The sequence below is a fragment of the Panthera leo genome, chromosome C1, assembly GCF_018350215.1.
Source record: "Panthera leo isolate Ple1 chromosome C1, P.leo_Ple1_pat1.1, whole genome shotgun sequence".
Lineage (NCBI taxonomy): Eukaryota > Metazoa > Chordata > Mammalia > Carnivora > Felidae > Panthera > Panthera leo.
This window is the reverse complement of record NC_056686.1, coordinates 196999541-197013886: the sequence shown is the minus strand read 5'-3', so window position 1 is coordinate 197013886 and position 14346 is coordinate 196999541. Positions and strand designations below refer to the sequence as shown.

The 14346-nt window shown below is 35.5% G+C and overlaps 1 protein-coding gene across 2 annotated transcripts in view; it reads right to left on the bottom strand.

The window, feature by feature from the left end:
• Nucleotides 1-14346, bottom strand: part of SPAG16 (sperm associated antigen 16) — a 1016770-nt gene that overhangs the window by 971201 nt on the left and 31223 nt on the right. The window contains exon 6 of one of the 2 annotated variants that reach the window (XM_042950045.1): nt 5478-5585. The exons of the other annotated variant lie outside the window; for it this stretch is intronic. Within the exon in view, the coding sequence (XP_042805979.1) occupies nt 5478-5585 (108 nt within the window). The remainder of the gene's footprint in view (nt 1-5477; nt 5586-14346) is intronic. 2 annotated transcript variants of the gene reach the window in all.

Below are 14346 nucleotides of genomic sequence, written 5' to 3'. Positions count from 1 at the left end.
AGGATGTTGTTTGTGTATCCCTTTTCCTTAGGCCCTGTGGGCATGCAGGGGTGGCTCTCCTTCCGTAGAAAGAGCTGACACTTCAGATGTGCTGCAAGCCGCTGTACAGGCCTCTTCCCCACAAGGTAAAAGATACCCTCCTGGAGTTGGCCCTACTTCCTCCTCTCCTGACTGCCAAGCTAATGGTTTGGTAAGGGAGAAAAGAGACTATATATCCAAACTAGTATAAGAATTAATCAGCAGGGGCGCCTGGGTGGCTCAGTTGGTTAAGCAGCCGACTTCGGCTCAGGTCATGATCTCGCGGTCCGTGAGTTCAAGCCCCGCGTCGGGCTCTGTGCTGACAGCTCAGAGCCTGGAGCCTGTTTCAGATTCTGTATCTCCCTCTCTCTGACCCTCCCCTGTTCATGCTTTGTCTCTCTCTGTCTCAAAAATAAATAAACGTTAAAAAAAAATTAAAAAAAAAAAAGAATTAATCAGCATATACTAACAGGAACCAAAAAAGCACCCTAGAGATTGGATTTTGAGATACTAACCTAAGAATGGATAAACAATAATTCACCTTTTGAAACAGTGGATTTTACAAGTACTGAAACAAGCACTCCAATGGCTGCAGTAAAGTCACTGCTGAGGTGGCTCTTAGCAAGTTGGAAAAAGTAATGGTTAACACTCAAAAAGATGAAAATGCCTGAGCTGCCTCTCCTGGAAGACAGTAGAGGAGGAGCTCCATAACACCACAGCAATGATGGACTGTGATGACAACCTCAGTCCTTCCACAAAACCTGTAGGCATGACTAAGTACTGGGAAAAATATTTTCAGGAGTTGTCATTAATATCCAGAAATCCAGAGTGACATCACAGCCCCTATATTACAAAGGGGATTTACAGAGGTCAGAGAATAAGTAGGGTCATGGCTAAAGTCTGGCTCAAAGTGGGCTTATTTAGTCTATGCACCCACCCCATGATTAATCCAAGATTCCCTGCATAAATAATTTTAACTGATTTACCAGATTGTTGGAGTAAGCTATCAGAGTTGAGAAGGCCACTCCAGTGTCTTCCTCTGACTTGTGACAGACAATTTGAAATTGCCTCACAGGCACAATTTCGTTTATTTTTTTAGCCTTTTTTTGTGGGGCTCTGTTAGTTCTTTTCAGCTTTTTCCCTTAGTAAATTTTTTTGAAAATACATTTTTCAGTTTGAGAACTTCCATTTGGTTCTTTGTTTATATTTCTCATTTCACTTCTGCAATTTCTCAACTGTTCACTCATTATATTCATTATTTTCTTTAAAATTCTGAACATTTCATAAGCACTACTAATTCTGTTATTTCTTTCATTTCTGAGTCTGTTTGTATTTGTTCCTGGCTATGGGACACATTTTCCTGCTTCTATATATGTTATATATTTTTTTGTATGTTGGACATACATTTATCTGAATTTTATTATCTTCCTTTAAAAGAGTTTTGTTCTGGCAGATAGTTAATTTAATGGTTGACAGTTTGAGCTCTCCAAAGTTTACTTTTAATCTTTTATTAGGGCAAGTCAAAGTAGTCCCTTCTCCAAGACTAGAATAACTCTTCTCCTATGGCATGTCTTATCAAGGTTCTTAACTGAATGCTCAGAATTTTCAGTGAGGTTCCTCCATTGAGCTGGTCAGAATTTCTACATCTATAACCTCTGGAATCTCCATTTAGCTCAGTTTCCCATGAGCTGTTCTTTGGAGGCATCATTTTTTTCACTTTTCCATAACTTAGTATTTGGTCAAAGACTAAAGGGAACTACTACAAATATTTCTTAAATTCCTTTCATGTACCTCCCTCCTTTTGTGATCCTATTCTGCAAATTCCAGTCCCCTCAGTAGCACTGCGCTCAGATCTCTGCCTCATCAGTTAATCAAAGACTACTGCACCCCGTGTGCTACTTTGTAACACTATTGTCTGAATAGTACTTCTGTGCAAAAATCTGGGGTGATCATGCTGCTCACTTTGAATAGTTCCCTTTTCTTAGGCATCACAGTCCTACTCTGCCAATTTTCCAACATCTGAAAAAACAACTGCCAAAAGTTCTGTTCAGTTTTGTAGTTCATTGCAGTTGAAGAGCTAATCTATTTCCAGTTAGAGAGCTAGTTCAGTTCTATTCAAACATGGCCCCAAGCATAAGAACCCCAAAATAATTTTAAATGTTTTTCTATTAAAAAATAAAAGAGTAATCCTTGTTTTGTACATTTCATGAAATTATTTATAAAAGTCATTGACTTGTAAGTCATGTTTCTCTTAACATAATTTATGATTATATTTCATTGCCAGCGGCAATAAAACATAAGCACTAGAGTTAAGTTAAATATATATAATGTGTATCAAAATTCAACTATATTCAGTAAAGCATGAGAGTAACAAAATAAAAATATAACAAATATGTACAATCCTATCCCCCATTCCATTAATGTGCTTAGCATATATATATATATATATATATATATATATATATATATATATACTTTGCTGTATATTGCACACTTCCCTAAAGTTATATATATTTATAAGCACATATTCAGGTACAGAGTTATATACACAAAAATGTGTGCTGTAATTTGTGGAAAATTGAAGGATTATTATTATTGATGGTACAGTTTTTCTTGTATTTACTGACTTTAGTACCTAACTCATTCATGGGATATGACTTGATAATCCTCTGCCCAAAGAATTACCATTATGTAGAATATAACAAGGAAACAACATTAAAAAAAAACCTGTTTAGTCAATCTGAAGGAGTATGTCTGTTTTGTGAATTCCATAAGTACCTCATAATTCATCTGCTTCTATGCTCTAACTTTGAGGGACCGCTAGGTGGCTCAGTCGGTTAAGCGTCCGACTTCAGCTAAGGTCATGATCTCACTGTTTATGGGTTCAAGGCTCACGTCGGGCTCTGTGCTGACAGCTCAGAGCATGAAGCCTACTTTCTACTTTGGATTCTGTCTCCCTCACTCTCTGCCCCTCCCCCACTCATGCTCTGTCTCTCTCTCAAAAATAAATATCAAAAAAATTTAACTTCTAACTTTGATATTAATAATTCTAAAAATGAATAAATTCGTAATAAGACACTCACATTAAATGAGAACTACTGTAAAGCTGATAGTAAAATCAACTAATTATCGACTTAAACAATTTACAGAAAAAAATTAAGAGTGACCTTTTGTAGTTTACAATGAGAAAAAACATAGATATATAACTGAAATATTGGGGTAAAATATTAACATAGAGAAGTTAGACTCTAATTTAGCCTGGCATCAAAAAACATTCTTCCTGGGTGCCTCAGTCAGTTAAGCGTCGGACTTCCGCTCAGGTGATGATCTCAGAGTCCGTGAGCTCGAGCCCCACGTAGGGCTCTGTGCTGGCAGCTCAGAGCCTGGAGCCTGTTTCAGATTCTGTGTCTTCCTCTCTCTCTGACCCTCCCCCATTCATGCTCTGTCTCTCTCTGTCTCAAAAATAAATAAACGTTAAAAAACAAAAACAAAAACATTCTTCCTTGGGGCGCCTGGGTGGCTCAGTCAGTTAAGCATCCGACTTCGGCTCCGGTCATGATCTCAGAGTCCATGAGCTCGAGCCCCACGTCAGGCTCTGTGCTGGCAGCTCAGAGCCTGGAGCCTGCTTCAGATTCTGCGTCTCCCTCTCTCTGACCCTCCCCCATCCATGGTCTGTCTTTCTCTGTCTCAAAAATAAATAAATATTAAAAAAATTAAAAAAAAATTCTTCCTTATAGCTGATTTATTATGCATGTTTAGTTGCTGGTTGTTTTTTTTATTAATGACTCTGATGATATCACTAAATTTTTGTTTTAGGTACTTAGAAAACACATACTATCGATTCATCCAAATGGTTAAATGGAGACAGTATCCTTAATAATTATATGTGGGAATAAAGGCTAGCTGAAAACAAACGTTGTAGTTATATTACAGTGTAATGTGAGTTTCTTCACCAGGGCATCTGAGGATTACAAAAAGTATAATCTGACATTGCTGAATTTTTATAAGAAATGAATTATAATAGTATTCCCTTTAAACATACTAGGAAATATAACAAGTATGATCTATTTTTAAACATAGGCTAGAGACTCAATGAAAAAGAAAGCAATTAAAATATTCAATTTACCGAAGAGTAGAATATCCAGGCAGCGACAGTGAACAACATATTTCAGCTGCCACAACTGGATACAAACATGCTCTTAGACTGTCACATATCCAAGTAACTGAAGTACTGAAGTACTGAAACCTGCTTGTATTAGCACAGAAAGTGAGAATAGAATCAAACCTGAGACCTTTCCCATGAAAGAATGTGCTGTGATTCAAACTCACTTAACCGTACATGTGGCTGTGTATGCACATTCACACACACACACATATACACATACACACAATTAAAATACCTTTCTGCTTTTCCTCTGGGTAAATGGGTGTCTCACCCTAATGAAGGTACAACAATTATTTATCTTTAGACAAGAAAAAGCTTAGCTACCTTTAAAGGATGTCCACATGACCAGCAGGAGCCACAGACCCCTATATGGTCCTGAGTATAGAACAATTCCCAAATTTAAAGAATGTACTTTGAAAACAAAATACAGGGGCGCCTGGGTGGCTCAGTCAGTTAAGCGGCCGACTTCAGCTCAGGTCATGATCTCGCCCTCTGTGAGTTCGAGCGCCGCGTCGGGCTCTGTGCTGACAGCTCAGAGCCTGGAGCCTGTTTCAGATTCTGTGTCTCCCTCTCTCTGACCCTCCCCTGTTCATACTCTGTCTCTTCCTGTCTCAAAAATAAATAAAACGTTAAAAAAAATTTAAAAAAAAAAGAAAACAAAATACAACCTACAGTTCTGAAAAAGACCTGTATAAAAATGCAAAAGGTAATATTTTTGGAAGTAAGAGAGGAAGAGAGGAGGGAAAATAAATCTGAATATATACTATTTCTAAAAACCTTAGCATAAATTCAAGGTCATTCAGTATATGCCCCCTCCACCTCACCCTTGTCAAGTAGGTTTTATACTTTGTTTTCTATGGGTACAATATGGTGAATATGCCATGCTCTTTCATGACTTGGTGCCTTTGCAGGGTATGTACCATCTGCCCAAAGCGCCCTGCTCCCTCACTCTGTTAACCTACACTTCAGAATTCCTCTGGAAATAGGTCCTTGAAACCCTCTCACACCCAGTCTGGTTGAGGTGACTGCCCTTGGTTGGCATAGCAACAATGCAGAATATTTCAGTTTAACTCCTCCCCCATCACACATCCCATTAGTCTCTGAGAACCATTACAGCAAGGACCTTAACTTATTCATCTCTGTATTTCAAACACATAGTATAGTATCTGGCATACAGTAAATACCAATAAATATTGAATGATTATTTTACATGAAAACTTCTAATGAGGCCAAGTTACTTAACAGTAATTAAATAACTCCTTAATAAATATACTGACAAATATTAGCAGCTTACCCTTTGAGGTCATTAATTAACTTGTTTTTTTCCTGGACTATCCGCTTGTGGTGCATTCGATGAAAATCACGTTCTTTTTGAGTTTTCAGCAAGTCTTCTCTAGCCTTGCTAAAAAATAATAATAATTTTAAAAATCACTAACTCCAAAAAAGTATTTGACAAAGTACAACATCCATTCATGGTAAAAAAAAAAAAAAAAAAAAAAAACTCTCAACAAAGTAGGTTTAGAGGATATATAAGTCAATATAATAAAGGCCATATATGAAAATCCACAGTTAATATTATCCTCAATGGAGGAAAATTAAAAGCTTTTCCTCTATAGTCAGGAACAAGACAGGGATGTCCTCTCTCACCACTTTTATTCAACAAATACTGAAAGTCCTAGCCATAGCAATGAAAATAAAAAGAAATAAAGGATATTGCAATTGGCAAGGAAGAAGTCAAACTTTCACTATTTGCACATGACATGATATATATATGGAAAACTCAAAAGACAGCACCAAAAAAATATTAGAACTGATAAACAAATACAGTAAATTTGCAGGATCCAAAATCAACATACAGAAATCTGCTGCATATCTACACACCAATAATGAAGCAGCAGAAAGAGAAAATAAGGAATCAATCCCATTTACAAGAGCACCAAAAACATTAAGATGCCTAGGAATAAACCTAACCAAAGAGGTGAAAGACCTGTACTCTGAAAACTATAAAACACTAATGAAAGAAATTGAAGATGACACAAAGAAATGGAAAGACATTCCATGCATTCATGGATTAGAAGAACAAATATGCTAAAATGTGTATACTACCCAAAGCAATCTACACATTTAATGCAATCCCTACCAAAATACCACCATCATTGTTCACAGAAAAAAAATTCTAAAATTTGTACAGAACCACAAAAGATCCCAAATAGCCAAAGCAACCTTGAAAAAGAAAAGCAAAGCTGGAGGCATCATAATTGTCGACTTCAAGTTATATTAAATCTCGTAGTGATCAAAACAGTATGGTACTTGGCACAAAAACAGACACATAGACCAATGGAATAGAATAGAAACCCCAGAACTAGACCCACAAACGTATGGCCAACTCATCTTTGACAAAGCAGGAAAGAACATCCAATGGAAAAAAGACAGTCTCTTTAACAAATGGTGCTGGGAGAACTGGACAGCAACATGCAGAAGATTGAAACGAGACCACTTTCTTACACCATTCACAAAAATAAACTCAAAATGGATAAGGGACCTAAATGTGAGACAGGAAACCATCAAAACCTTAGAGGAGAAAGCAGGAAAAGACCTCTCTGACCTCAGTCGTAGCAATTGCTTACTTGACACATCCCCAAAGGCGAGGGAATTAAAAGCAAAAGTGAACTACTGGGACCTTATGAAGATAAAAAGCTTCTGCACAGCAAAGGAAACAACCAACAAAACTAAAAGGCAACCAATGGAATGGGAAAAGATATTTGCAAATGACATATCAGACAAAGGGCTAGTATCCAAAATCTATAAAGAGCTCACCAAACTCCACACTCGAAAAACAAATAACCCAGTGAAGAAATGGGCAGAAAACATGAATAGACACTTCTCTAAAGAAGACATCCGGATGGCCAACAGGCACATGAAAAGATGCTCAACGTCGCTCCTCATCAGGGAAATACAAATCAAAACCACACTCAGATATCACCGCACGCCAGAGTGGCCAAAATGAACAAATCAGGAGACTATAGATGCTGGCGAGGATGTGGAGAAACGGGAACCCTCTTGCACTGTTGGTGGGAATGCAAGTTGGTGCAGCCACTCTGGAAAACAGTGTGGAGGTTCCTCAAAAAATTAAAAATAGACCTACCCTATTACCCAGCAATAGCCCTGCTAGGAATTTACCCAAGGGATACAGGAGTACTGATGCACAGGGGCACTTGTACCCCAATGTTTATAGCAGCACTCTCAACAATAGCCAAATGATGGAAAGAGCCTAAATGTCCATCAACTGATGAATGGATAAAGAAATTGTGTTGTATATACACAATGGAGTACTATGTGGCAATGAGAAAGAATGAAATATGGCCCTTTGTAGCAACATGGATGGAACTGGAGAGTGTTATGCTAAGTGAAATAAGCCATACAGAGAAAGACAGATACCATATGGTTTCACTCTTATGTGGATCCTGCGAAACTTAACAGAAACTCATGGGGGAGGGGAAGGAAAAAAAAAAAAAAAAGAGGTTAGAGTGGAAGAGAGCCAAAGCATAAGAGACTCTTAAAAACTGAGAACAAACTGAGGGTTGATGGGGGGTGGGAAGGAGGGGAGGGTGGGTGATGGGTATTGAGGAGGGCACCTTTTGGGATGAGCACTGGGTGTTGTATGGAAACCAATTTGACAACAAACTTCATATATTGAAAAAAAAAAAAAAAAAACCAGTATGGTACTGGGTGGCTCAGTCATTTAAGTGTCCAACTCTTGATTTTGGCTTAGGTTGTAATCTCACAAAAGTGAGATGAAGCCCCAAGTCAGACTCCATGCAGGGCATGCAGCCTGCTTAAGATTCTCTCTCCCTCTTCCCCCTACCCCTGCTCTCTGTATCTCTCTCAAAAATAATTAATTAATTATTTAATTAATTAATTTTTAAAATAAAAAGAATCACTTAAAAAACACTATGGTACTGGCACAAAAATAGACACATATATCAATAGAACAGAAGAGAAAGCCCAGAAATGAACCCCCAATTTTATGGTCAATTAATCTTCAACACATCAAGAAAGAATATCCAATGGGAAAGAGACTGTCTCTTTGACAAATGGTGTTTGGAACAGAACAATTACATGCAGAAGAATAAAACTGGACCACTTTCTTATGCCATACACAAAAATAAATTCAAAATGTATTAAAGACCTAAATGTGAGGCCAGAAACCATAAAATTCCTATAGAGAACACAGGCAGTAACCTCCTTGACATTGGCTATAGCAACTTCTTTCAAGGTGTCTCCTGGGGAAAGGGAAACAAAAGCAAAAATAAACTATTGGGACTTCATCAAAGTAAAAAGCTTCTGCACAGCAAAGGAAACTGCAAAACTAAAAGGCAAACAACAGAAAGGGAGAAGATATTTGCAAATGACATATCTGAAAAAGGGTTAGTATTCAAAATGCATAAAAAATTTATAAAATTCAAAATCCAAAAATACATAATCAAGTTAAAAATGAGCAGGAGACATATTTTTCCAAAGAAGACATCCAGATGGCCAACAGACACAAGAATAGATGCTCAATATCACTGATGATCAAGGAAATACAAATCAAAACTACAATGAGGGGGCACCTTGGTGGTTCGGTCAGTTAAGTGTCCAACTTCAGTTCATGTCATGATCTCACAGTACATGGCTCAAGCCCCACATGGGATTCTGCGTTGATGGCTCAGAGTCTGGAGACTGCTTATGTGTCTCCTCTCTGTCTCTCTGCTCCCCCCGCCTTGTGTTCTCTCTCAAAAATAAATAAACTTAAAAAAGAAACTATAATGAGATATCACCTTACACCTGTCAGAATGGCTAAAATCAACAACACAAGAAAACAACAGACGTTGGTGAGGATATGGAGAAAGGGGAACCCTCTTGCACTATCAGTAGGAATGAAAACTGGTACAGCCTACTATGGAAAACAGTATGCAGGTTTCTCAAAAAGTTAAAAATAGAACTACCTTATGATCCAGCAATTGTACTACTAGTGTTTACCTAAAGTATACAAAACTACTAATTCAAATGGATACATGCACCCTGATGTGTATAACAGCATTATCTACAATAGTCAAATTATGGAAACAGCCCAAGCATCCATCGATTAGTAAATACATAAAGAAGATGCAATATATACATACAATGGAATATTACTCAGCCCTAAACACGAATGAAATCTTGCCATTCACAACAACACGAATGGAGCTAGGTGAAATAAGTCAGAGAAAGACAAATACCATATGATTTCACTCATGTGAAATTTAAGAGATAAAACAAAGGAGCAAAGGGGAAAAAAGAGTCATGTAACTATAAAGATCAAACTGATGGTTACCAGAAAGGAAGTCGTTGGGGATGGGTTAAATAGTGACGGAGATTAAAGAGGGTAGTTGTAATAAATACCGGGTGTTATATGAAAAGTGTTGAATCTCTATATTATACACCTAAAATTAATATCACACTATATATTAACTGGAATTTAAATTAAAACGTCTAAAAATATCACTGCTAATTCCTTTCTGAAAAAAAACTATTTAGTAATCAGTCAAATCCAGTATTGAGCAATTCTAAAGATAATTAAAGAAATAAAGATTCCATTATAATTCACATTGAAGGATTCTCACTAACATAGTGTATATAGGGTTGGTAGATGAACCGGCCACCACCTGTAGCTTCAAGAATAGTCATTCATATTTCATTTAAGTAAAAGAAAATTAAATGTATGCTGCCAAAATATTTTACAATCCATCTACTTACAAAAAGAATTGGTTTACAGAATTGAAATACATATTTAAAACAGGATAATTCAAAATAATTACAAATAAAAGATTTTACCAAATTTAATTCTAAATGTGCTTGAATATATGGTTAAAAGACAATGGTATTCGGCTACTTAGTTCTGTTAATTGTGAAAAAGAAAGCATATATGTTCTGGAAAACCAAGATTTTATTCTGGCAATGCATATGAGACATATATACCACCTGCAGATCACTTTAATAAAATAATTGGTAACTTGATGAAAAAGGCTCTTTAGTATCAGTGTCGTAATAAGAAACATTCTTCAACTGGATATACCTTCTGCAAACCTGTGATAGAAAGCAAGCAAGACTATTCTTTCTAAGCCTGGGCTGTAGGTAAAAAATTAATAGGAATATTTCACCTACCTCGATAATACATTAGTTTCAATCTGATAATGTAAAATATAATTATAATGAAAAAGTAGCTATCTAGCAGTCTTAGTTAGCTGAAAAACTAACCTAGTTAACTACTGCACTGAGACTCCCATGTTCTGAAAAATGGGTGGACTGAATTAGAGTTCTTACAATGCACTAGAGGTCAGAATGTAATAAATCTACTTCTTCGTCTTACAGAATTTCCAAATTCAGATTCACATAAAATAAATGCAAAAAGATAGATTTCTGCATTAAGAGCTATGTCAGAGCAATCACTGAGGAGCAGTTACTGGGATGCTGCCTAAGAAATGGGATGAGCTTAGGTTTTCAGGCTCCTGATGGGGCAAATTATGATCAGTGAGACCTTACTTAAAGATCAAGTCATATATGGCATATGGTGAAAGTGTCTCATGCATACTTCCAAGTTATTTCTTTTTCCTCAAACCCTCAAACCTCCCCCCTTTTGACATGATCTTTTTCTTGACATGTTCTTTATTTTACCACAAATGTTGTAGTTTTTATCACAAGTAAATAGTGTGTCACAGTACCTATAGTCTATTCCCACCATCTAACCCTACACTTCATTTCCATATCAATAACCTTGAAGTTGATTGAAATATTCAGTCTCAAAAAAAATTCTGAGGAATATGTCAATTATCAGTTGAAAAAACAAACAATTTATTCTGTCCAGATTTTAACCCTCAGTGTGAATTAAGATGGACCAAAAATGAGAGAATCCCTCTGCCATCATATGCTTAATGAATAGTGGATGAAGAGGAGAGAGAAAGAGTTTGAGTAGAGTGACTAAAAAAGGCTAAGTTGATTTTTTTGTTGTGAAAACACAAGAACATCACTGGAATTCTCATTCATTTAGAAGAAAACTATGTAAAGTGACTTATATACCATCTTGCACATAAAAATACTCAATAAATTTTACTGTTACCACAACTACCAGATACACTCAATTCCTCTAACAGCAAGATTTATTTACCTAAAATAGGGGGCATGCCAGTAGATAAATATCTTCTAATGGACAAAATATCAGGATACATGATTATTAGTAACACTATATATCTTTATAAAAGAATTTAAACTTTTATGAATCTCTACTTTGAGTCTAAGAAAGCTGTCTTACTTTCAACAACTTCATGAATCATATAAAAGAGCAAATGTTTTATCTTACCTGAAATGTAAACCCATAATAGGTTAAAAAATACTTAGAAAAATAATGCCAAGTTTCTTAAGCTGAACTATAAATGTGCAGCATTGCATCAACTCCCTTTTTAAATACACATTTGCAGGCCTATTTGTACTTATCCCAGGAAAGAAAGCATAGGAATTGATTAAAGTATTAGACCTTAAAGTTTTTCTGACCATTAAATTGGTTTTCAGGGACTTGCTTTCTATTTGCACAAATGAAGTTTACTCAGTAAAACAATTTAAATTCATTTCATGGTGATGCTTCTGTTATGACCTTCCTACTGCCCATATGCTTAATAAAAATAAAGTTGTACTAAAAAATAAAATTTATAATATTTGTATAAACAATATTTTAAACTATATAATATTTTCTCATTACATTAATACAGCATCATTGTGGTTTTAAAACAAATCTTTTACTAAGACACCAGATTCTATTTAAAGTACAGTAAAGTAAAAGTTATTCAGTGAAACATTCTATTTACATTTGTGTATCATAAAGAACACACATCTTACATGTCTTTTCTTTTTTTATATTCTATTTATTTATTCATTCAAACTTTTATTTAAATTCTAGCTAACATATAGTGTAATATTAGTTTCAGAAGTAGAATTTATGGGTCCCTGGTTGGCTCAGTTGGTTAAGCATCCAACTTCTGCTCAGGTCATGATCTCACAGCTCGTGAGTTCAAGCCCCGCGTTGGGCTCTGTGCTGACAGCTCAGAGCCTGGAACTTGCTTCAGATTCTGTCTCCCTCTCTCTCTGAGCCTCCCCTGCTCATGCTCTGTCTCTCTCAAAAATAAATAAACATTTTAAAAAAGTAGAATTTAGTGATTCATCAGTTACATATAACACCCATTGCTCAACACAAGTGCCCTCTTTAATACCCATCACCCATTTAGCCCATCTCCCACTTACCATCAATCCTGTTTGTTCTCTATAGTTAAGAGTCTTTTATGGTTTGCTTCCCTCTTTCTTTTCCCCTTCCCCTATGTTCATTTGTTTTGTTTCTTAAATCCCACATATGAGTGAAATCATATGGTGTTTGTCTTTCTCTGACTTATTTCACTTAACATAATACACCCTAGCTCCATCCACATTGATCCAAATGGCAAGATTTCATTCTTTTTGATGGCTAAGTAATATTCTATTATATGTATATACCACATCTTTTTTATCCATTCATCAGTCTATGGACATTTGGGCTCTTTCCATAATTTTGCCATTATTGTAATGCTGATATATGAACATCAGGGATGTGTGTCCAATCAAACCAGTATCTTTGTATCCTTTAGGTAAATACCTAGCAGTGCAATCGCTGGGTATTAGGGTAGTTTTATTTTTAAGCTTTTGAGAAACCCACCTCCTATTTTCTAGAGTGGCTGTACCAGTTTGCATTCCCACCAGTAGTGTAAGATGGTTTCCCTTTCTCCACATCTTCACCAACATCTATTGTTTCCTGTCTTATTAATTTTAGCCATTCTGACAAGTGTGAGGTGGTATCATAATTTTGATTTGTATTTCCCTGATGATGTTACTGAACATCTTTTCATGTGTCTGTTGGCCATCTGGATGTCTTCCGTAAAAAAATACTGATTGATTCCTATCTTCTGCCCATTTCTTAACTGGATTATTTGTTTTGGGGGTTTTGAGTTTGATAAGTTTATATATTTTAGATACTAATTCTTTATCAGATATGTCATTTGCATGCTTTTTCTTAATGAAATGGCAGGATGACTATCTAATTTCCCCATTTCAAGAAACCAGCATATCAAAATCTATAATTAAAATATAAACTGTTAAGATACTCATATTTGTATCATACTATAAAAGTACTGTCCCCAAATCTCCATGTTTCAAATTATAAATGTGATTTAATAGTGTGCTCTTAAAAATTATTTTTATTGGGTTATTTTGTTATACAATTTGACAAAAGGAAGCATACATTTACTTGTTTAGCTGCACCAAAGTAAGCCATCTTTGTCATGTATTTTTCTCATGCATAAACAAAAAGCAAATTAACTTGTGGTAACAGTATTACATTATTTCCAATTACAGTATTACCAATTATTTCATTATTTTCAACTGGTTGTAAGTTCATTTAACCCACTAATATTAATACTGGAATAATTGTTGGATAGCCAAAATGGGTTCAACCATATTAGAGGAAAACTTTCATTATATTCTTAACCAAAAAAGAAAGGGGTATACCCATGTCCAGAAAAAATACCTTCTTAATTTAACAAGCAATTACCTAAACACTAAACCATAAAATTTTATGGGCCTCATTATTATCTTTATTTCCACAGTGTTTGTTTCTGAATGTCATTAAATTAAATGGTTCTTCAGAAAAGCTGGATACTCTCTGACCTTCTATAGAAGTGAATTTTGTAAGTGAAGTTAGGGCTGCTTACTAAAGCATCTAATTTTTCTTCAATATTAACTGCCATTTAATTTTAATTTTCTTTGTTTATATTTTCAGGCAGAAGGTTAAAAAAGGTATTTCATTATTTTTAAAATGATACATTTTAATCTTCTAATTTGCAATTCCTAGTCAGTTTTTCTTTTCTGTCAAACCTTTAGTACACTCAATAAAACTTTTCTGGTCTGCATTATATTTCTTTAATGTAAAGCCCAGCAAAGGACCACAGTACTCTAAATGGGGCAAGACTTAACTTTATAGTTCATTGTTAAAATTTCCATCATGAAGGGAAAATGATACCTACTCCAAAGGAATGGTATAAAAAAGGGGCAAAATCATCAATTAA